This window comes from Kogia breviceps, chromosome 5, assembly GCF_026419965.1.
Source record: "Kogia breviceps isolate mKogBre1 chromosome 5, mKogBre1 haplotype 1, whole genome shotgun sequence".
Taxonomy (NCBI): domain Eukaryota; kingdom Metazoa; phylum Chordata; class Mammalia; order Artiodactyla; family Physeteridae; genus Kogia; species Kogia breviceps.
Window position 1 is genome coordinate 77,970,225 of NC_081314.1, and position 25,346 is coordinate 77,995,570.

The 25,346-nt window shown below is 36.5% G+C and overlaps 2 protein-coding genes across 8 annotated transcripts in view; one reads left to right on the forward strand and one right to left on the reverse strand.

Annotated features, from left to right (window-relative positions):
- Window positions 1-25,346, reverse strand: part of SENP5 (SUMO specific peptidase 5) — a 41,861-nt gene that overhangs the window by 6,602 nt on the left and 9,913 nt on the right. For 4 of the 7 annotated variants that reach the window (XR_010840724.1, XM_059064278.2, XM_067034300.1 and 1 more), the window contains exons 2-7: window positions 23,342-24,882; window positions 13,689-13,794; window positions 13,410-13,548; window positions 13,097-13,144; window positions 10,891-10,968; window positions 1,842-1,979 (exon numbers count right to left, since the gene is read on the reverse strand). Coding sequence is in view for 6 of the 7 variants with exons in the window: in XM_059064278.2 (XP_058920261.1) it covers window positions 1,842-1,979; window positions 10,891-10,968; window positions 13,097-13,144; window positions 13,410-13,548; window positions 13,689-13,794; window positions 23,342-24,851 (2,019 nt within the window). In the remaining variant the exon portion in view is untranslated. Of the gene's footprint in view, window positions 1-1,841; window positions 1,980-3,174; window positions 3,361-10,890; window positions 10,969-13,096; window positions 13,145-13,409; window positions 13,549-13,688; window positions 13,795-23,341; window positions 24,883-25,346 lie in introns of those variants that run through there. The other 3 variants (XM_067034303.1, XM_067034302.1, XM_067034301.1) reach the window with 3 other exon arrangements.
- Window positions 21,199-21,377, forward strand: LOC131757086 (short transmembrane mitochondrial protein 1-like). The gene has a single exon (XM_067034304.1). The coding sequence runs from the start codon at window positions 21,207-21,209 to the stop codon at window positions 21,330-21,332; it is 126 nt and encodes a 41-aa protein (XP_066890405.1). The 5' UTR covers window positions 21,199-21,206; the 3' UTR covers window positions 21,333-21,377.

Here is a 25,346-nt window from a genome sequence, read left to right on the forward strand (position 1 = left end):
TATGTCTTGGAGATCTTTCCATGTTAGGACACAAAGATCTATTATATTCTTTTTAACTGCTATGGTCAGTTTAATATTGTGAATATACTACAGTGTATGTATTTAGCCATTCTGTTAGTAGAGCTAAATTTAGGTTGTTTTGACTTTTCACTAATATCAGTAATGCTGCAATGAACATCCTGGTGTATGCCCCATTCTTGTGTGCATATACAAGTATTTTTATGTAGTATATACCAAGAAATAGAACTGGTATGAAATAGGATACGTCTTTTTAATTTATAAGGCACTTAGAATTGCAATTGTTCCCCAAGTGGCTGTATCAATTTATACACTCCACCAGAAATTGAAAATGCCTGTTTCTTACACCCACTTTAGTAACATCAAACTTTTCCTAACATAATAGGCAAAAAATGGAACCCTGAGGTAGTTTTAATTTGCATTTCCCATATTTCTGGTGAGGCTGAGCATCTCTCCATGTGTTTAATGGCTATTTGCATTTTTCCTAAAAATTACTTATTTTATCCTTTGTCCCTTTCTATTAGATCCTTCTTTTTCTTATTCATTTGTAGTTCTTTTTATATTCTGGATAGTGACTATTATCTATGTCACAAACATTTTCTCCAAATCTATCCCTTTTAACTTTATGACAGACAGAAGTTTTAAATGATGACATGGTCAAATTTATCAATCTGTTCCTTTATGTCTTTTGCTTTTTGTGGTTCTGTATAAGAAGACCTTCCATACTCTTTGTGTTTTATATTTAGGTCATTATTCCATCTGGTATTTGTTCTTATACATAGTATGAAACAGAACCTGTATTTTACTTTTCCAAATAGATAGCTAATTTTCCCAATGGCATATATCAAATAGTCTGTCCGTCCCCAACTTTATTATATACTAAGTTCCCACATATACATGAGCTACTTCTAGATTCTCTATGCTGTTCCACCAATCCACCTGTCTATTCCTAAACCAATATAATTAAAATAGCTTTAATCTTTAAAACTTTGTGATATGGTTTGACATGTAGTAGACCAAATATTCCTTTGTTCAGTTTTGATCTACTTCAAAACTATTTTAGCTGTTCATGCACATGAATTTTGCAATATGAATTCTAGGATGAGCTTATCAGGTTTCATTCAAAATCCTCCTGGGAAATTGATTAGGACAGAAATTCGTTTATATTAGTTTAGGGAGAATTAATCTTCTTCCAATACTGAGTGTGCCTGTCTTCCCATCTATTCAGATTTCTTTTAAATACTTTAGAGTCTTCATCTCAAAGAATGTCCCCATTTTTTGTTAGGGTATATTCCTGGGTAATTCATGTCTTTGCTACTTTTGAAAATGGAATCTTTCTGTTTTCATTTACATTTTCTAACTGTGTGGGAGAATCAGGAAACATACTGATTTTTCTTACTTTGTATCCCACCATCTTACTGAACTCTTATTAACTGAACTCTAATATTTTGCCAGCTGATTCTCTTGGCTATAATACATTCTACAGAAGTTATTTTGAAGATACAAGCCAATTTTAGCTCTAAGAGAAACCAAGGAAAATGATTTCTATCCACATTCAAAATGTAGTTTTAAGGGAAAGACAAAAAAATCTCATGAAATCCAAAACAGGGCATGTATCTCAGAGAGGGATCCAGATCATGGACAGCTACCTCTTCCCACCTGGAGATTCCTCTTGTCCTTTTCTCTGCCAACATTTTTGACATGGCATGACAGAAACTGACCATCTATGGTACTGACTTCTGTTGTTCTATCCTAGAACTGAGATACCATCTGGTCAATCACAAAATAAATGGGAAAAAAGGGGTGTCAGTATATTAACTTACCTCTACACAAAACTTAAAATGAATGCCTTGGGAATCATAAAATGAAATAATTCGATTAGAGAGTGTCACAGTAATGAGAGACCAGTGGACTTCCAGGTGAATAGGAATCAACAGAAGACTCTTTTTAAACAAATCCACCTGATCAAGAAAAGAAAAAGAAATGTAGCCATCACCACAGGCTTTCCAAACCAACAACGAACAGCAGCTTCCATTTACTGACCTTTGACCTGTCAAAGGTCATAAAACTAGGAAGTGGTGAAGCCAGAATCTGAACCCAGAACTTAGTATAAAGCCCATGTTTGTAACTAGTAAACTATAACACACAACAAGAAAATTGAAGATACAGAAAGCACTGTTTTCCAATTAACATGCTAAACCTGTGCTTATTAACTACCTAATATGCCTTAGCCCCTTATTTTAAGCTTAACTTATTTTCTTATATACATATTTGACCTAGAATCAATTCTTATTTAGGAAGGAACTGTGGTATTAGAAAACAACATAGCCTTCTTTTAGCCTTCTATCTTTCTACAGATTCAGTACAGTAGTTAACATCACAGGCTCTGAAGTTAAGTCTGGTCAAGTTCAAATTGTAGCTCTGCCACTTATTGGCCAGATGACTTTGGCAATTTTCATAGCTTCTCTGTACCTTGATTTCCTCAATTATAAAATACAGATAACCATAGTACCCACCTTATGAAGTTGTTGAGAGTGACAATAAATGTAAAATGCACAAAAGTGTGCTTGGCAAATTATATGTAGCCAATAAATCTTAGCTATTATCATTATCACTACCTCAAATCCCTCAGATGTCGAAATTGAGAAAAAGAGCCTTGATAATTCTTCATGTCCTTTACATCTTCATTCACCCTTCATATCGTAATACATATTGTTTAAAAATCTAGAAATATTCACTATACCACTCAAAATCCCAGTTGTGGACTGGATGATAAAGTAGTAGGTACTCAATAAACATCTGTAAAAGAGTGAATGGATTTTTCTCAGGCGTTTTTTGTATTTTAGTGATTCCCGGGGTTAAAACAATTACAGGGCTATTTTCTTTTTTCATTATTTATTTTATTTTATTTTTGGCTGCGTTGGGTCTTCGTTGCAGTGCATGTGCTTCTCATTGCCATGGCTTTTCTTGTTGTGGAGCACAGGCTCAGTAGTTGTGGCGCATGGGCTTAGTTGCTCTGCGGCATGTGGGATCTTCCTGGATCACGGATCGAACCCGTGTCCCCTGCACTGGCCGGTGGATTCTCAACCACTGCACCACAAGGGAAGTCCCTACAGGGCTATTTTAAACTAGATTCTTAGAAACTATTTCTCAAGCGTTCTTTGCTTTCTGATATTCAGATAATGTCCTGTTCTAGAAGAATCTTCTACCAGTCTATATGACATTGTAACAAACCATTTCTGCTTTTCAGTTTCTGTATCCATAAACCTCGGAGGTGAGGTGGACAGGAAATACTAAATAGGACAGACAATTGGTCCTTTCCAGCTCAGAAATTCTGAGTATCTAAAACAAGAAATCATATTTAAAATACAGCATTAAATGAGATCAAATTTACATTTTTCTCAAAAAGAAACTTTTTAAATTATAAATCAATTTAAAAATAAAAATTGCAAAATACAGATAAAAAGATATACTTCAGTTTATGTCTTTCCAGATCTTTTTCTTTTTAATATATTAATTTTCACACACGCACACACACAACCTTATTACATATATGTAATTAAGAATGATGTGTGTGGAATGACTAAGATAGAAAAATAGAGGATGTGATGATGAAGAGTCTGGTTGTTAACAGGCTTTCTTGGATTGAGAGATAATGTCTAAACAAGACTGAGTTTGGAGCACATTTCTTGAACATGTGTAGGTTAAAGGTTTCATTTGTCAGGTGGAGTGTGTATTGAGACTGTGTATTAAGACTTGTGTATGAACAAGAAGGTAGGCACAAAGCCCTCTGGTTATCAGAGGATTTAGCTTCAGGAAAAATGGGGGGTTATCTACTCTAGATGGCAAAGAGTTGGGAGAGGCTCATGGGCTTGGCATGCTAATAAGGTAGAATTAGAAGATGAACTTTCAAAACGCATTGTTTACAAAAATCTTTCTCACTGAACTATGCCCTCTCTGTAGGTATTAAAAAAGTTGGTTTCTCATTTGCATAATAAAGTGGAGAGCTAGTAGTGGGAACTTATCTAATTCAAAGTTAGTACTTAAATTTCTAAGAAAAAAATATCTGAAACAATAACAAGTTGTATATTGCCAAAAACTACAGGAAAAAATGAAATATAATGTCTTGATTTGGAGATGAAAAGAGCTTGAAATACATAAAGTACTTTAAAATTGTAGAAAATATAGTTCAAAATGATGAAATAAAAAATGATGAAATAAGAATATGCTACAGCAGGAGGGACAAAAAAAAAAGGAATGATGTGTGTGGTCAATTGTATTACTGATCTCAATTATTTGGTGTCCTCCCTATAAGAGGATTATACAGAACTACCTATTACCATGTGGTTTCACTGCCCCTTCCAGGGGGAAAAATGTGGTCATATGATTCGCTGTAAAGAGAAATGAATTTATGTCATGACCAAGCTGAAACTTCAAGAGCCATTATGTGGCCCTGAGACTGACAAGTCTGAAGATTAGGTGCTGCTCCTTCAGTTTGAGTCCCATTAAAGGAATAAAGATGAGAAAACACAGGATCATCTCCTTAGATATAGGAAAAAGCATTTGATAAAACTCAACATCCATCTATGATTAAAAGCTCTCAGCAAACTAAGAATAGGAGGGAACTTCCTTAACCTGATAAAGAGCATCTACAAAAACCCTACAACTGACATCATAAACAGTAGTGAAAAACTGAATGCTTTCCTCCTAAGATTAGGAACAAGGCAAAGGTGTCCTCTCTCATTACTTTTATTCAACAATGTACTAGAAGTCCTAGCCAGTGCAATAAAGCAAGAAAAAGATGGCATAAGATTTGGAAAGGAAGAAATAAAACAGTCATTACTTACAGACATGACTTTCTATGAAATTCTCACAGAATCTACAAAAAAGCTCCGAAAACCAGTGAGTGAGTTTGACAAGTCACGGATACAAGGTCAATTTACAGAAATCAATTGTATTTCTATATACTAACTGCAAACAATTGGAAGATAACATTTTAAAAATTCTGTTTTTAGCAGTTTCATCATTATGAAACACTTAGGGATACATTAAAAAAAATAAGAGCTCGCATGCCACAATTAAGGAGCCCAGCGGCTGCAACTAAGGACCCTACAAGTTGCAACTAAGGAGCACATGTGCTGCAACTAAAGGAGCTGGTGAGCCACAACTAAGGATCCTGCCTGCTGCAACTAAGACCCAGCACAACCAAATAAATAAATAAATACGTGCAAGACCTGTACACTAAGATTTATGAAATATTGCTGAGAAAAATTAAAGACCCAAATAAATGGAAAATATACCACGTCATGGACTAGAAGACTTAATACCGTTAAGATGTCCATTCTCCCCAAATGAACATACAGATTAAACACAATCCCAATCATAATCCAGCAAGTTTTTTAAAAGTAGAGATTGACAAAATGACTCTAAAATTTATATGAAAATGCAAAAGCACCTAGAATTGCCAAAGCAATCTGGAAAAAGAAGGCTAAAGCTGGACACTTACACTGATATTAAGACAAACTGTAAAGATAAAGTGATCAAGACAGTGTGGTATTAGCATAAAAACAAAGAGATCGATGCAAGAAAACATAAAGTCCAGAAACAGACCCATACATATATGGTCCACTGACTTTCTACAAAGATGCCAAAGCAATTAAAGTGGGGAAGAGAAGCCTTTTCAGGAAATGCCAATGGAGGGAAAAAAAAAAAGAACCTTGATCCCTACTTTATATCTTACACAAAAACTGAGATGTACCAGAGATGTAAATGTAAAACCTAAAACTATAAAGCTGTTAGAAGAAAACATATGAGGCAAGTATTTTTTAGACTGGATACAGAAAGCAAGACTATGAAAGAAAAAAAAGTATGGTAAATTAGATTTCATCAAAATAAAAATCTCCATTCATCAAAACACATGTTTAGGGACTTCCCTGGCGGTCCAGTGGTTAAGACTCCACACTCCCAATGCAGGGGGCACTGGTTCAATCCCTGGTCAGGGAACTAAGATCCCAAATGCCTCATGGTGTGGCCAAAAAAAAAAAAAAAAACACACACACATGTTTAAGAAATAAGTATAAAAGCCACAGACTGAGAGAAAGCAATAAAAAAGTATAGATCTGACAAAGGACTTACATCCAGAACTCAATAATAAGCACTTCTTTACTACAAAACCTTTCATTTAAAAAAAAATTAATTTATCTATTTTTGGCTGTATTGGGTCTTCATTGCTGCACGTGGGCTTTCTCTAGTTGCAGCGAGCAGGGGCTACTCTTCATTGCAGTGCACAGGCTTCTCACTGCAGTGGCTTCTCTTGTTGAGTAGAACAGGCTCTAGGAGCACAGGCTTCAGTAGTTGCAGCATGCGGGCTCAGTAGTTGTGGCTTGCGGGCTCTGGAGTGCAAGCTCCGTAGTTGTGGCGTACGGGTTTAGCTGCCCCACAGCATGTGGGATCTTCCTGGACCAGGGATCGAACCTGTGTCCCCTGCATTGGCAGGTGGATTCTTAAGCACTGCGCCATTAGGGAAGTCCCAAAAGTTTTCATTCTTATCATTCACCCATTTTTCTATTGAGTTGGTGAGGTCTTTTTCTTATTCATGTGTAGAAGCACGTTATATATTTAAAAAATTAGTTCTGTGATTTGAATTACAAATATTTTTTCCCAGTTTACTGTCTGTCCTTTTAGGTAATTGAATTAATTCTTTTTTTTTTTTAATGTCATCTGAGCTTTAAGTTGTACACAGAATGGACTTTGCTACTCTGAGATTATTGTTTTAAAGTTCTGCTATGGATTTCCTTTGTACTTCCACTGTTTCACTGTCTTGTTGCATTCAAATCATTGGTCGTTTTGTAATTTATCTTAATGTAGTCTAATTTAGTGAGTACTTAATTCTTCTTTCATTTTTTATTTAATAATAATGCATTTATGGCCATTATTTTTTCCTCAGAACAGCTTTATGTTCCATAGTGGTTGGTAAGATGTGTTCCCTTTCTATCCTTTTCTAGACAGTTTGTATATAATTTCATTTTTTTAATTTTCTTTAGACCCAGGGGTCATATCAAGGGTTTATATCAAGTACAATTTTTAATTACGTTTTTTTAGTCATCTTTTAGTATTTATTTTTAATTTAACTGAACTGTGGTTAAGGAATAGTGTAATAGTTTTCTCTGTGGCCAAGTACATGGTCAACTTTTTATAAATGTTCCTTAGATATAGGAATAAATGTATATTCTCTTTTTGAGGGGTATAAAGATCTAGTATATATCTATTAAACCAAAAGCACTGGTTGTATAATTTTTTATTTATGATCTTATTTTTTATCTACTTGATTTGTCCAACTATGAAAGAAATCTCCCACTATCATTATTTACCAAGGTCTCCTAGCTTTTGTAATAATTGTTATATCTCCTATGTATTGAAGTTTTGTCATACAGTATACTTTTCACCTTAAATTCTACCTCATCTGCTGTTAATACTGCTCTTCCTCCTTTTTGCTTGTCACTTCTTTCTTTTGGTTTGCATTTGCCTAGTACCTCTTTACCTGTCACTTTACTTTCAAGCTTTCTTTTTCATATTATTTTATGTTTACTTCTTATACACAGCATATAGCTGGATTTTCTGATTTAACCAAATCTGAGAGGGTCCAGAGGATGGAACAATTTAATTTATTCTATTTAATGAAATGACTCACATATTTATACTTGACTTTATTCCTTCATTCTCATGTTGTTTATTATTTTGGAATTCTTCCATGAGTGTATATTTTTCCATGCTATTTACAAGGCATACCTTGTTTTACTGTACTTTACAGATATTGCATTTTATAAATTGAAGGTTTATGGCAACCCTGCACAGATAGTCTATTGGCACCACTTTTCCAAGAACATTTGTTTACTTCATGTCTCTGTGTCACATTTTGGTAATTCTTGAAATATTTCAAATTGTTTTATTATTATTTTATTTGTTATGGTTATCTGTGACCAATGATCTTTGATACTACTGCTACAACTCACTGAAGGCTAAGGGGATGGTTAGCATTTTGTTTTAGCAAAAAAGTATTTTCTTTTTTTCTTTTTTGTGGTACATGGGCCTCTTGCTGTTGTGGCCTCTCCCATTGCGGAGCACAGGCTCCGGATGCACAGGCTTAGTGGCCATGGCTCACGGGCCCAGCCGCTCCGCGGCATGTGGGATCTTCCCGGACCAGGGCACGAACCTGCATCCCCTGCATCGGCAGGTGGACTCTCAACCACTGCGCCACCAGGGAAGCCCTAAAAAAGTATTTTTAATTAAGGTATGCACATTATTTTTTTAGACATAATGCTATTGCAAACATAAGGGACTACAATATAGTGTAAAAATAACTTTTATACGTACTGGGAAACCAAAAAATCCAGTGACTCACTTTATTGCAATATTCACTTTATTGTGGTGGTCTGGAACCAAACCTACAGTATCTCCAAGGTGTACCTGTCTAACCTTTCTCTAACCCATGCTACATATGATCATCTTTCCTCAGCTATGTAACTTTTCCTGGTTAAGTGGCATCCTATTATATGTATGTACAGTTTTAATTTGACCACTCCCCTACTAATTAGTTGTCCTCAATTTTTCTAATATAAACACCACCACAGCCCATCCAGTGGCACAAGCCACATACTCAGAAGTAATCTTTCACAATTCCTTCTCTTTCATTCCCATAACCTACTCATCACCAAGTCCTGTTATTTTACTCCCTAGGTCACACTCATATTTGTGTACATCTTCCATCTCTACCATTCTAATTTAAAGTATCATCAATCTGCAGTGGCCTCCTGTTCTACCCACATTAACTTTGCTCCCACACTTGTCCATCTTCTTCAGTGCCACTAGAGCAGACTACAAATTGGACGTCGTCACCTACAACCCTTCAATAGATTCTTACGCATTTAGGATAAAATTTAAAACACAGACCTCAAGGCCCTGATCTCTGGATCAGATCCACTTTATGCCACTCTCTTCTTTGCTCTGCATTCCAGCTACACTAGTCTTCTCCCATGCTTCTACCATCATAATATAAAAATGATGACCACTTAATGTGTGTCTATCATGTGCTTAGTGGTTTACATGCATTATCTCATTTAATCCTCACAAGATAAATAAAACTGATATTCCTATTTTATAGATGATGAAACTGAAGCTTAAAGGAATTAAGTAATTTGCCCAAGGTCTTACAACCAGTTAAGTGGCTGAACCAGGATCTGAACCAAAAAAATCTTATATGTTCTGGTATAATGTTGTAAGTCATAATTCTAGTTATTACTTTAAAATGTATATCTCAGAAATAACTAAATTTCCTTGTCAATTGCATTATTATGAACTTTCATCAAATCTTTAACCGTGGTCATTTTTAAGTCTTTTGTCATTTACAGACAGTTCTGGGTATACTCTGATGCTTTTGCAAATATGCTCCTATAAAAGGGTTTCATCTTCAAGGAATTCATGGAAAAGACTGACAAGTACAGGTTTCTGGTAACTGACTATACTGATGAACTGAATGAATAAGAATTTTCAGAACTCTAATGGAAAACTGATGAACTCATAAAACTGCTAACAAAAGATCAAGATAAAAAAAAATAATTACACAGGACTGAGTGAACTGATGAGGATGATTATAATTTTTGTGACTTCATTTGAATTAAAAAAAAATCCCAAAGGACTCAGGGGCAAAAAATATACAAATTAATTTTCACTGCAAAGTAAAGGAGCTGTTACAGTGGAGGATTACTGTACTGAATGTCAATATTATGACATAGTATGAGTGTGTTTCGTGTTTGGTAATTGCAATCATTGTTGCTTTTGTTGTGGTCACCCATTTACAATGCTTGGTGTCAGTCTATTTATCTCTTGTAAAAATAGAATACAGTGTGTGTGTGTGAAAAAAAAAAAAGGATCTGAACCCAGGTCTGAATCCTGAGTTCATTACATCTATTTCCCCAGATGTGCACTCTTCAACCACATTTATCTTGCCACTACTGATGATGCCTTGAACATATTACCTATATAGCAATGTTCAATCAGGTGTTTGTACGTTGCAAAAAATTATTTCCACCCACAACTACGTAAGACAAGACTTACTCCTAATTTCTCTAACTCATCCAGTATGAAAAGTGAAAAGTTACAGTATCTTTAGACCTATGACTGTGGATTTTGAACTTGTAGGTAATTTCAAAATACCAAAAATAGAATATAAATAGGCTTTTAAAATAATGTTTCTGACAGTCAGTGAATACTGAGAGAAATTAAGGTTGGAAAGTACCTTAGGGATTGCTCTAATTTATCATTTTGTTTTATAAATAAGCAATCTGAAGCCCAAATTAAGTGTCTTGTCTAAGTTGTAGAGCAAGCTAATAGCAATGTCAGAAACATGAACTTCCAATCCAGTGTTTTCTGTTATAGCAGATTCCAATCAACTGGATAGACTCAAGAATTTTACTAGAGTCTTGTCTTTCAAGCAAAAAGATTCCTTTGTGATGACCTAGGGGGTGGGATATGGAGGGTAGGAGGGAGGCTCAAGAGGGAGGGGATATGGGGATATACGTATGCATATGGCTGATTCACTTTGTTGTACAACAGAAACTAACACAGTATTGTGAAGCAATTATACTCCAATAAAGATCTATAAAAATAAATAAAATTAAAAACTAAACATAATCAAATGATGATAAAAAATAAAAAGATTAAAAAGCAATAAAAACTTACATTAAAAAGCCAGTTTCTAATTAACATCATAATTGGCAATAAAGTTAAGTTATCCTTCCACTCAAAGTGGCTTATCATCTGCATTTCAAATTTAGAATAAAAAAGAAATTTTAAAAAAAGAAATAAAGAGAATACCTTTTTAGTCCATCTTTTTACTCCATTATATCCTTTGGTTACCAGCTGTCTATGAAAAAAGCTGTTGAAGAAGTGAACCTAGAAAGACATCAAATATAAGCACTCAGATTATATTAAGCTGTGCAAAGACTTAACTTAACAAGAAAATGGAAATTTTAAAATCCCTGAAAGTTAAGATGGACCAAAAAATGAGGAAAAATTTCTTCTTAAAAATAATGACCAAAACATACATTAACCAGTTCAAAGAAGACCGTTTCAAATTTTCATTAGGATGACCTTACAGATGTGGTTGGTCTATAGTCAGAACTGGAATAGGGCAGTAAATAAATTACCTGAATCCAATCAAGTAAAGAAGCAACCTGATAAATCTCGTCAAATCAGGTGATAAAGTTGAAAGAGGCTATGAAAGAATCAGGTAACAATTACTTTGAACTCAAGGGATGTGGAGTACAAAACTACCATCTGAAGGATGTGGACTTGGAGACTCCTATAGTCATAACATGCTTTAGCATGATCATTTCTAGCACTGAAAAAATTACCCTAGTCGTATGTAGCATCATGTCCTGCATCCTTGGCTTTTTCAAAATTCTGGCTTTTAAATGAGTATCAGCTCACCTAAGACAGTAAACATACTATGGTCTTAAAGTGTTCACTCAGTAACTTTGACTCACTTGAGGTGATAAAACTGTTCCCTTAGTGCTGAGGTTCTCAGGGTGTGGTCATCAGATAAGCAGTATCAGCATCACCTGGAAACTTGTTAAAAGGGAAATTCTCAGGCCCCATTCCAGTCCTACTAAAGCAGAAACTATGAGGGTAGGGCTCAGCAATCTGGTTTCTGAGGATTCTGATGCACATTTGTTTTGAGAATCACACAGTTTAAGCTATCAATAAAAAAGGCTTGTAGTAGCTATATCTAGACAGTAATCCTCAAACTTTGAGTCCTTCAGAATCTGCAGGGCTTGTTAAAACACAGACTGCTGAGCCCCACCTCCAGTTTCTGATTTAGTAGGTATGGGTTGGATCCAAAACTCTGCATTCCTAGTAAATTCCCAGGTGATGCTGATGCTGCTGGTTTGGGTACTACTATACTTTGAGAACCACGGCCTTGGTTAAGTGTCCTTTTCATCCAATGAAGGTTTAGAATTAAATGTAGTGGTAATGAAGGGAAATTATACCCTTGAAATTAATACTTTTATGTTAAAAATCATCTGGTGTTTAAATCTAAACATACAGGTGTATGTTTAGACTTCTGATGATTAAGAGAATTTGACAAAATAGAGAATGTGACAGATTAGCTTCATGATACCAATTTAAAATGTATAACAGATTTTTGATTTTAAGTGGAAAGTTATGACATTTTGTCTTTATTAATAAAGTGTTGGAATCTGAGATTCATTATATTTACCTGTTTAAATGATTAGATTTATAAAAGTTTATAAAGTACTTAGAAAGGTTTTGCTTACTGAAATTAAAACCTCCCCATCAGGCAATGTGAGTACTCAGAAAGAAAATTTAATATATTAAATTTTAAAAAATAGTAACTAAGCTCTTGAGGGAATTTTAGAGTTTAAGGGCGGTTAGTTTGTACTTAAACTGAGTATCAAAGATTAATCCAAGAAAAAGTGAAGATGAATACTACTTTACTACATTTTTAAAGGGAGTAATACATTAAGTTACATTTTTTCTTAAGTTAAATTTAAAAACTCAAAGCAAATAGTCCTTTTTGTGCATCTCCCCACTAAAGAAAAAAAAAAAGCCTCCTCAAGATATCAAAAACCACACCCATTCTGAAATAAATAAGCAGGAAAACACTGGCATCATGACTTTCTTATGCTGAAATGATTTTATAGACCTTATGCACAATCCTAGCACATATCAAGACAAAAATCTCCTTTCAAAACATCTAAGAGGGCTTCCCTGGTGGCGCAGTGGTTTAGAGTCCGCCTGCCGATGCAGGGGACACGTGTTCATGCCCTGGTCCGGGAAGATCCCACGTGCCGTGGAGCGGCTGGGCCCGTGAGCCATGGCCGCTGAGCCTGCGCGTCCGCAGCCTGTGCTCCGCAACGCGAGAGGCCGCAACAGTGAGGCCCGCATACCGAAAAAAAAAAAAAATCTAAGAAATATCAAATAATTACATAAAGTTAAAAAAAGCTTCTTCTTTAAATACACAAGGACTCTTTCTCCTAAAGAGAAAGTTTTCACTTACTTTGTCTGGGACTGCATCCATTATCAGCTCACCGTACATATTAATGACCTATAAAAAGTCAACATAAAACCAGCTTACTAATAACCCTATGCAATTCAGAACATCCACTCAGAATGAATAACATATTGCTACTGCTAACAGTAATCAAACCTTTCCAATACTGTACTAGGTTAGTGAATGAGTCACTTCAGTAAGGAATAAAGAATCCTTGATTCCAAAAGATAATTGTGAGGCCAACCTAGAGGTTATTAATTACATTTTATTGTCCAACATCCACTGCATCTTCCATGCTGAGAATATACAATATACTAACCTGGTCATTCAGCCAATTCTGACCATCCAGGGTTGCCAGATCATCCATATCCAGCATGTGCTTATTGTAGAAGATGCGGAAGTTGCATTTTTGATGTCTGGCCCGATAGTTTGTTATCTCCCTATTGATAAAAGGTTTTCTGAAACAGAAATATTTTGAAAGTAAAAAAAAAAAAAAAAAGTTCAACTCAGTTTATTGCTAAGTATCTTTTTTTAATCAAAAGTCATATAAACCAATAATTTTCTTTTCAATGGCTTAACTTAAGCATCATTGACAAACCTATTAGAAAAGTCTTCGTTAAAGACATCTTTTAATCTTCCAAGGACATCTTTTTCACTGAGTGGGACCAAACTGCCATACTTCTTCATAACCTCATCTAGGAATCCTTAAATAAAGGAAGAAAGAAAAATTAAGATGGAAAAGCCATTTTCAGCAGTCACTGTCCCATTACTTAACCTATACACAACACTTAACATACATTTAACCTACATTACTAAATGCATTATAAAAAGAAATTTTTTAAAAGTTATATTTTGTAAAAAAAAAAAATTAAATGGATCAGCCCTCACCATTCCAATCTAGAGAGAAATGCTCTAAGGCATCATTTCACATTGGATTTTTAAGCTACTGATGCAGTTAGAAAATGGATAGCTGAAACTAAAGACTGACATTTATCTTATCTTAACCTTGGAGAAGAATCCTATCTCCCAAAGGTAAAACCTAAAGAAAGGGTTTAATCACCTAGTTAAATGTGTCTATCACATTTGGTAACTGAAGAAATTATCTTTTTAAAAATCACAATTAGAATTGTTGAGATCACTGTCATTGTATTTATTATTTGATAAAGGTGTGAAATTTCACATCTCATAACAAGGAACATATACTAAGGCATTTTTAATATATAATTTGATAGTTATTTTAATACTCATGATACTGCATAACCCTATGAGGTGAGCTTAACCCTATGAAGTGAGCTTAACTGGATAACAGCTGGTGAGGCATGTTTTAAAAGAGGAAACAGAATTGAAGAATGACTTCTTCGCCAGGATACAGGCTAGTCTTTACGTCAACTTAAGTAATAGGTATATGCATTTTAATGGTTTCCAAGAGGATCCACTGAAGAAATATACCTAAAAATATGCTAGGAAAGAAAACCGGGCCATTATTTCTAAGTAACTACAAAGAAGCTGAAGGAAGGCTTAGAGGCTCACAGAAGTGGAGATATGACTTAGGCTATCCACTGATGCTGAGTGGGGAGAGCAACAGTCTGGCTAACCATCGGTCTGACAGTTAAGTCCACTGAGTTAAGATGGAAAAAATGAGGACTGTTAGTCACTTATTTTACCCAGCCCCCTTTCTAACTTCAAGAATGGCCTCTGCTAAGTATATACATAAAATGGACAGGAATGATCACAACACAGTAACTGTCCTGGAAATGGAGTGTTTTGTATGGGGGAGGTGCAGACAAATGTGTGAAAAACCTATTTTCCTCCTGTTAGTCTCCCACCAGAGTAGCTCCCAACTTGAAAGGCTTAAGAGTATAGTAAGCAGGAAAGAGTTGCTTGCTTATGTCTGCTCCTGGTCTAGGCTTTAGGCATACAGAAGACAGAAAGGGAGTCCCATGTTCCAGTTTAGTCAGAGTAGGAGATGATGACTTGGGGCTTCTACACTAGGAATACATTCGGCCTGTGTTTGCCGTTAGTGTTTACTATATCATATCTTACAGCTGTCTAAGCATAGTCTTGTGTCTACATGGGAGAATGGACCCAAACAGAAGATAAGGATTCCCAACATTTGAGAAACTGAATTTAAGGAACAAATTTTATACAAAAATATTGCCCCTAATAACAAAAAATTAAACTTTAGGCCCAACAACCTTAATTGAGACTCTTCAAATAAGAAAGCAATCTCTTCTACCAAGCGAATATGGACCCAATTCCAAACTTGTAAAAAGAGGTGTCCTTGTTATGTTAACAATGTTATTTCTGGACGGCAGTGTTTGGGGGATTTTAAGTGTTATGTTTAAGTTGTTATGTTTTTTTCCTCTTATCTGTATTTTTGTTTTCACTTTCCGATGATAAACATGGATTGGTAATGCAGTAGAAAAGCCCTACCTGGATCTTCAAGGAGAACCCTAATGACAATGTCTCACTGATGCACACCATTATCTCACTAGGACCAGAAGTAAACAACAGTTAAAACGCACTCATACTGAAGCCCACGTGCCTAGAGCCCCTGCTCCACAACGAGAAGCCACTGCAATGAGAAGACTGTGCACTGCAACAGAGTAGCCCCCACTCTCCGCAACTAGAGAAAGCCCGTGCACAGCAACGAAGACCCAATGCAGCCAAAAATAAATACATAATTAAAAAAAAAAAAAGTACTCATAAGCCAAGCACTAGCATACCTCGTTTCATCCTTATAACTATCCTATGTGTTAGACAGTATCCCTACTTTAAAAATGGAGACAGGCGGCTTAAGGAGGTTAAATAACTTCCCCAAGGACCGTTAACTAACATACAGCAGAAATCGGGTTCTGACTGTAGGTTATGTGACAACAGAAACCGAGCCGTTAACGTCTATGCTGTGCCACCTCCAATGCAGGAAATATCTATTATCTCTTCTCTACAAAACAACTTAGTTCTTCATTTTATCTTTCCCTTCTAATACCCATGGGCCAAGAGTAACCCCCAAAACAGACTTCTTAAACTGAGAGTTACGGAATTCCCTGGAGGTCCAATGGTTAGGATTCCGCACTTCCACTGCAGGGGACAGTGGTTCGATCCCCGGTTGGGGAACTAAGATCCCACTTGCTGCAGGGCTGAGCCAAAAAATAAAAATAAAAAAATAAAATGAGAGTTAAATTCACGATTTACCCACTTGTTTTCACCAAACCAATGAACCAAAAAGGAAAATGCATTTGGAATATACAATTTCTTTTATTCCAAAAGTACTAAAATTTTAGTATGACCAAGAAACAAAGGATAAAATATTAGGAAAAAACAAAACAATGAAAAATTAGAGTTCAAATTATATTCCACCCTGTAAGTACAAAAGGTAATAATGTGAAAAACAAAAACTGAGGTGTTTTTTAGAAGTTAAATTACTCATCATATTTAACCAACTGTGTTAGACAGCTTTTTCTTGCAACAACTGATATAGGTCACTTGGATCACATCCCACCCTGAAAGTGGGAAGGGGTTCATTGTGTTGTGCACATATGAAATGCAACCACTTGGTTCTCCAACAAGATACAATACACATTGTCAGAAAGGTCCCATCAAAAATAAGAAAGGCACAAAATATCTAAGAATAAACTTAAGGAATGTGCTTAAGTTTATTAAACTAATTAAACAAGTGAAAAGCACTACCAAATTCTAGTAAGGGACACAGGTCAATAAATGGAGTAATTCTTTGGTTTTTAGACAGGAAAACTCCATATTAAAATGAATGCAATTTCCCTAAATTAGTCTATTAATGTAATGCAATACCAATCAAAAGCCACTGTTTGTTCATTGGTTTAATTGAAAAAACAAATCCAAATTCATCTTGGGACAAAAATGTGAGAAATTCTTAGAAGTTTTTGAAAAAGATTAAGGAGGAGAGGTGAATAGGGTTAAGAGAGGAGAAGGAAGGCCTAATCCCATCAAATTATAAAACCAAATAACAGTGATTGAAGCAGAATAGTGCTATCACAGAAACAGAGAAACCAACCAGATAGGAATCTGAATGGCAGGCAGCATCTCATAATCATGGGGAAAAGATGAATTAATCAATAAATAGTATTAGAACTACCAAGTAAATCTTTTGTTCACAGTTGAAATTCATTTTGTAAAGAATGTAGGAATCCATCTTTAGTTTTTTTCCAAACACCTACATGTAAAAATAACACATTAATAGTCTAGAAAATAGGGCTGAATATTTTTATAAACTTGAAATGGGAACAAGCTTTAAGTATTTATTCTAGTATCAATACATGACCATAAACATTTTAAAATAAAGTGGCAGCCACCCCATAATTCCTTTAGAACTTTTATGCCCTAATGAACATGCATGTCTTAAACATGTAAGTAGCAAACTATAATCACTCTTCTGGAAGCTTTTTTATATTCAATACATGGATTTTTTTTTTCCTAAGTCAATTCAAAACAATCTAGTGGTCCATTAAATTGATCTGCCATATTTTAACCAATTCCCTGCTGATGACCATTTAAGTTGTACTTTTTAGCTCTCTAAATAATGTTACAATTAAAACCCTCAATATATCCTTGTTCTAGTGTTTCCTTAGAACACACTTGCTAAAATTCAAATTTCTGAGGGAACTCCCTGGCAGTCCAGTGGTTAGGATTCCGTGCTTTCACTGCCGAGGGCAAGAGTTCGATCTCTGGTCAGGGAACTACGATCCTGCAAGCCAAAAATTAAAAACCAAAAAAATTTTCAAATTTCTGGGTCAAAGGACACTAAAACTTGCAGATTTTCACTTATGAATTTGGTTATCTATATTTATGAGATTTTAATGTTTATGGAGTCAAATTGGTATATTTTTATTGCTTCTGAGTTTCCTATCATGCTTTAAAATGTCTTATCAACATGAGATCATAAAAATGGTCTCGTGGGGTTTTTTTTAATAGCTTAAGCTATGATTCACATACCACAAAATTCATCCTCTTAAACGTCCACAATTCAGTGGGTTTTTATATATTCAGAGTTGTACAACCACTACCATTACCTAATTCCAGAACATCTGCATCACTCCACAAAAAAACTTTGTATGTATTAGCAATCACTCCTTATTCCCCCCCTCCCCAGCCTCTGGCAACCATTAATCTACTTTTTATCTCTATGTATTTGCCTACTCTGAACATTTCAAATCGATAGAATCAAATGGTATGTAGCCTTTTGTGTCTGATTTCTTTCACTTAGCATGTTTTCAAGGTTCACCCAAACTGAAATATATCAGTACTTCATTCCTTTTTATGGCAGAATAATATTTCATTGTATAGATATACCAAAATTTTATTCATCTATTCATCAGTTGATGGACATTTAGGATTTTTCCACTTTTTGGCTACTATGAATAATGATGCTATGAATATTTGTGTACAAGTTTATCTGTATTTGTTTCTAATTAGTTAACTTTTCAATCCACCTGGAACATATTGTGATACAGCAATCTATTTCTTTTCCTTCCAAAACAGTTAATCTGAGTACAGAATTCTAGACTTTCCTACCCTCCCTGAAATTTTTTAAAGTTGTCTTGTACAAACATAACACTACTGTTGTTGAAAAGCATTCAACTTGGTTTTGAAGGGAGTAACTTTCTGAATACTGCATCAGTTTATGCAATATTTGATAAAAATATGAAACACAAAAGTAAATTTTGATAAGTACAATGGGCTCTTAATATATAAATACAAAATGACCATAATGTGCAGTTATATTAGAGAAGAGCCAGCATTCAGGACACCAGAGAATATTGACTAACACTACAAAGTCAATTAAGGGAGCATACACCATGCTGACCGTCCTATACTGATTCCTATTCTGATTGCTCTATTAATCCTGATTACTCGAGTTTAGTTCAATTTGTCTCTTCCATTGTGTTCGCTTTCCCCAGATGTTTGGTGACAGATTACAGGCTCATCTCTACTTGAATAACTTGCAGGTGGAGGGAAGGCTGTGATGGGCAGTAGCTTTTGCTCTGCCTTCAACTATTTTCAATGTGGGGATGCTAAGAACCCCCAAAACTGTTCTTCTGGAAAGGGTTGTTCTTCATTCTTGCCAGGCGTTATAAGTAATGGCGCAGGAGAGGGGAATGTCCCGCCTCTCCACACCAATCTCCTATTCTTAGAATTTCAGTGCTATATGTCAATTATATCTCAATAAAATTGGGGTGGACTTCCTTGGTGGCACAGTGGTTGGAAGTCTGCCTGCCAATGCAGGGGACACGGGTTCGAGCCCTGGTCCGGGAAGATCCCACATGCCACAGAGCGACTAAGCCCGTGCGCCACAACTACTGAGCCCGCGAGCCACAACTACTGAAGCCCGCGTGCCTAGAGCCCGTGCTCCGCAATGAGAAGCCACCACAGTGAGAAGCCCGCGCACCGCATCGAAGAGTTAGCCCCAGCTCACCACAACTAGAGAAAGCCCACACGCAGCAACAAAGACCCAATGCAGCCAAAAATAAAATAAAGCATAAATAAATTTATTTTTTAAAAAATTGGGGTGGGGGGAAAAATTTCAGCTTGATAGCAGATATCCTCCTTGCTAATATATGGCACAGGCAGGGAGAGATGCTTTTGTGGAGATTTTCCAACTACTCAGTCTTTTACCATGGGTCTCCCCTTTCCTCTCTACCGCCACCATCTCCAGAAATGGTACACCCTCAGTGCTGCACCATTTTCCTGCACTAATCTTCCTTCTGTCACTAGGGCTCCCCTCTGGATCTTCCCTCTACTTTCTGCCTTGTTAGTTTCTCAGTTTTTGATCTACCAAAACTCTCCTTGTTTTTGAGTATAGAGATACATATGTTTTAAATGTATTTTTCATAATTTCTATGGGTTTGGTAGGAGGAAGAAGAGATTCCATGGGCTTACTTCATCCTCTTAAACCTACTATTGGTTTCTGACAGATATTCTTTACTAAGTGAAGGAAGTTTTCTTATTCCTAGTTTTCAAAGAGATTTAAACACAAAGGAAGCTAAGCTTCATTATCAGGCTTTCAGTACTTGCTGAGATACCATGATTTTTCTCTTTTAGCCTATTAAAATAACTACATTACAGATCACTAAATGTGAATTCTGTAAAAAATTCCTGTCTTCACGTTATGCTAGTTTTACTATATGACATAGTCAATTTATCAACTTTTTTGGAAGTGCTACATATATATATGTAAGTTAATTGGTATTTGTGGGTAAATGCTAACTTTTTCAGATTTATGAATCGTGGTTCTGCTAACCTCATAGTAGGGAAATTTGTTTTCATTCTAGGACAGTATAAACAACAGAAATTTTTTAAAAAAGATTTTCTAGGACTCTGTACTTTGTCATTTTGTGGGGAAAAATTTTTTATACATACTTAATGGTTGAAAAAGCAAAGTTCAGAATTGTTTAAACCACCAAGAAGTAACTCTCCTAACTCCCCAGAAAAAGCCATTTATAACAATTTGATATATCTGTCCAGTTAGGTCCTATACAAATGCATGTGCACAAATATATACATGTACTCATTATGTGCACATGTATCTTTTAACAAAACGGCCTCCTTCTGTTTTGCAACTTGCTTTTTTCACTTTGTATAGACAGTGGTCAGTATCAAGATATAGATCAAATTTATTCTTTAACAGCTTCATAGTATACTGCCTGGATATGCTGTAATTTATAGATCCATAAAAACACTTGCTTTGGTTGTCCTCAGTGTTTTACTACCAAGTAATGCCCCTGTACCAATATATTTATACTCTTTTATATCTTGGCTAAATTGCAAGAAGGGGAATGGGTCAAAGACTGATACTGCCATATTATCTTCCAGAAGTGTTCATACCAAATGACTTCATGGGGTAGATTTTGACAAGACTTTAAAGCACTATGTAAAAATTTGAAGCCATAAGGTAAAGACAAATAAATTTTACTATGTAAGAACTGAAATTTTCTGTTAAGCAAAAATGTCATTCACAAAGTCGGGGTACTGAGGGCTTTTACCAAAATTTAATTAAACATCTTTAAAACTAGGCCGGGGGAGGCAGGCTCAGATGGCCCAAGGAGCTGCAGTCGCCCTTCGAGCCCTCCTTGCCGACACTATGCTCCAGTTCCTGCTTGGATTTACTCTTGGCAATGTGGTGGGAATGTATCTGGCTCAGAATTATGACATACTTGAAGAAATTAAAAAGGATGTGGATGCCAAGAAGAAACCCCCTAGTTCATGAGGCTGACTCTAGCACTGCCTCCTGGATAAACTGATTCTACTGTTCTTGAGGGCCTCCTTTACCAACTGAACCAAAAGTTTTTGTTTTCATCTCCAGCCTCAGCAATTTTCTTCTTTGCTAGACCCTGCATTGCCTTACAGCACAAATAGGGCCACAAGTTAAGAATAACCCTTACTTTTCCAACATCCTCACTTCTTCCCTTCCTCCTTCCAGCCACTTGGGAGGTCCTGAGAATGGAATTATGGTGCTAGATTAATAAACATGACCTTTAATTAGTAGTTTCTCCCTTATTCTTTGGGATTTCTACTACCGTTTTCAAAAGAAAAAATGATGTTTTGTATAGCTGATGAGATATAAATAATGCTGATTTCACAGTCTAGCAATTATACTGGGTTTGTTTAAACCTTTGGTACTAAATTATGTTGTTTCAAAGTAGTAACTAAAATGAAAATCTAGAAGCCAGATTCTGATGAATTATCCACTAATTTTTTTTTTTTTTTTTTTTTTTTTTTTTGCGTTACGCGGGCCTCTCACCGTTGTGGCCTCTCCCGTTGCGGAGCACAGGCTCCGGACGCGCAGGCCCAGCATCCATGGTTCACGAGCCCAGCCGCTCCGCGGCATGTGGGATCTTCCCAGACCGGGGCACGAACCTGTGTCCCCTGCATCGGCAGGCAGACTCTCAACCGCTGCGCCACCAGGGAAGCCCCTATCCACTAATTTTATATTGTTGTCAGGAAGCTCCATAGTTGCTAATTAAACCAATAAATCAATTTACTATTCATTAACCAAGAAACTCTGTTCTGAGAACCCTATCAGGAACTCGGGAATTTAAAAGTATTTAAAGTAATGCCCTTTGTCCTCAGTAAAATTCATAGCCTCCTATGCATGTTTTTCTTAATGGTGAATTTGATCTCGCTCTATTCTCTCATAAGAATCATACTTATTATAGGCACATTTCACATTACATGGCAGATAAATGAGAAGTTGTCTATAAAGGAAATTTTATGCCTTTTTACATTTAAAAATGTATTTACATTATAACTTTATAGTGATTCTCATAAAAAAAAAACTATAATGATGCTAAGGACCATGAGGGTAAGAATCAGTGTATCCTGTTTGTTGCCACATTCTTAGAGCCAACAATGGTACATAGGAGCTCCTCATATATTAAATAAACAAAATATAAACAATCCAATTGAGAAAAAGGCAAAGTAAAATTATATACAGACAAAAAATGGCAAAGACAGAAAAAGATGTTCAAACTTTAAATTTTAAAAGGCAAATTAAAACAAAGAACTCTCCTGTGATCTATGAGACTAGCAAACTTTAGCAAATGCATACGGGTTTAACTTTTTAGAGGGCAATTTAACAATTCTCTTAACATTTTAAGTGTGATTATCCTTCCACCATCATTTCTACTACTAGGAATTTAACTTACAAAAACAACCACAGAAGTATAAAGAAGTAATTCCACTGCACCATTGTTTATAGAGGGAAACAACTAAAAGCAACACAACTGTCCGTCAATCAAAAACTAACTAAACTATGGGCTTCCCTGGTGGCGCAGGGATTGAGAATCTGCCTGCTAATTCAGGGGACACGGGTTCGAGCCCCGGTCTGGGAGGATCCCACATGCTGCGGAGCAACTGGGCCCATGAGCCGCAACTACTGAGCCTGCACTCCTCAACAAGAGACGCCGTGATAGTGAGAGGCCTGCGCACCGTGATTAAGAGTGGACCCCACTTGCCACAATTGGAGAAAGCCCTCGCACAGAAATGAAGACCCAACACAGCAAAAATAAATTAATAAATTAATAAAACTCCTACCCCCAACATCAAAAAAAAACAACTAACTATGGAACATCTATATAATACAGCAATATAAAAGAATGTCTAACTGCTTAAAAGGGAAATCCACGTGGGGAAGGACCAAATAGGACTCTCCTAGAAAGGATAATGGACAGCAGGTGTGGGCCAGAGATTGAGGGAGAATAAAGGAAGAGTGCATACCAGAAAGGCAGATTGACAGCTGTTCATCATCCACTGGAGAGGCTTTTTGACTGTTCTTCCCACCTCCCACTTGATTTTCTAGTTTGAGTCCACTGCACATCAGAGGAGCCTCCAGTGGACTTTTACAGTAAGGGTGGTCCAGCAACTTAGAACTAAGAATGTTCTGCTTGAAAGATCCATCCTCATCCATCTGGCATGAGCTCTCATTCTGAACAGTCTCTTCGGACACAGGCCCATCTACACTACTCACAGATTGATCTGCCCCAGACACTGACAGTTTTACTCTGTCATCATTGACAGTACTTGTCCGATTTTCCTGACCCAGAGCCATAACTTCTCTCTCGGTTTCCGAGATAACCATGTTATTAGAATGATGTTCTGGTAAGGGGATGTCATGAATCAGCTCTGTACACTCCCACTTAGGAGAGGAACAGGGTGACTGGTCCCAGATGTATGTGGCACTGCCATTCTGTTGGTCAGGGAATGCTTCATCTAAACTAAACTCCTTGCCCAAGAGAGGGCTTCCTTTAGTGTGGCCATCAGGCACATGAGAGTTCTTTCCCTTCACCACAGCATTGCTGTCCATATCTGGAAGGTATGGTTGATGCCGACAAGAAGGGTCTTTAGGTTCTGGGGAAGGGAATAAGCTGCAACTGCCACCCTCACTGTTCTCCCTAAGGGTCTCTTGATGGTCCCCAGTGACCTGCACCCAGCTTCGCTGGGCTTTTTTTAGCTTGCAAACTTTGCTTTTTGTTCTGAAGTGCTGGGATCTGAGAATCCTGTACCGAAATCTAATCATGGATAATTTCTCATACATCATATGAGGAGATACTTTTATTCTTCTATGTTGATTAAGTTGGAACTTTCTTGGAATCAGGGGTCCCCCATTCCTGTGGTGCTCCAGCCCTCGGTAGCAGCCATAACAAAAGCGCTTTCTCTTATGGTTGCTCAAGGTGACCACAATTGTGCCACTCTCACCTGGACTCTGGCTCTCCCCATTGAACTTCATAGGAGGATCAGAAGCTTGTGGCTCTGTCCTAGGTCTGTGATCACTGGCCTGACTTAAAACACTATTTGCTGGTATGTCAGTGGCTGCCTTCAAGAGACTTTTCTCTCCAGAGTATTCATGATCAGAGTTCTTTACTGATGATAGCAACTTCTCTGTTTGGAGTTTCAGGAAGGTTCTTGAGGAGGAAATGAAGTGTTTAGTGTCCTTTCCTTTCACTTTAGAGGACAAAGTACTAAGATTCTGAACAGCCACAGTGGACTTTGCCTTAGCAAAAAGGGGTTCATCCTGGATCCACGTTTTCTGGATTTGAAGGGCCTTCTTTCTGCACTGGAAATGCCTTAAATGCCTGCTCCAAGTAACTGGCCTTCCCAACTTGGCTTTCAGAATGCACAACTGTTGGTGAAAGTAGAACTTCTTAAAGCCTCCAAACCCAGTATTCCATTTCTCAGAAAAGGCTAAGTGGATTCCTTTCCTCCATAGAATTTTCCTCTGTTTTTTCATTTTTCTGATGCATAATGAGATCTGAATGCAGCTGTAAAGAAGAGAAAGAAAATTTACATTTCTACCCTAAAAATAAGGTCATAAAGATATATTCACAGCAATATACATTAGAAAATCGAAAAAAGCATATGAAGTTCAATTTATACTATCAGACATAATGAAATCCTACCTGATCAAGGTTTTCCCCACAATGAAAATGAAGGATAAGGGAAGACATGAGTGCTCCAACATGACCCCATTTGCTGTACCTGCCTCTGATAGAAACAAGTTTCAAGAATCATTTCCCAATATGCAGCCAGTTTCTGATGAAGCAGACAGGGCAGGGAGTCAGGAGAGAATTTCTAGAGTCAGGAGAGAATTTCTAAGTGTTGACCTTGTTTCTCATTAGCTAAGTGACTTTAAGCAAGTCACCCAAATTCTGTGTTCTCATTTGTAAAATGAAGGATAGAGAAGGGAGAGGGGACCAGACACCATTTAAGACTGAGTTCACAGCAA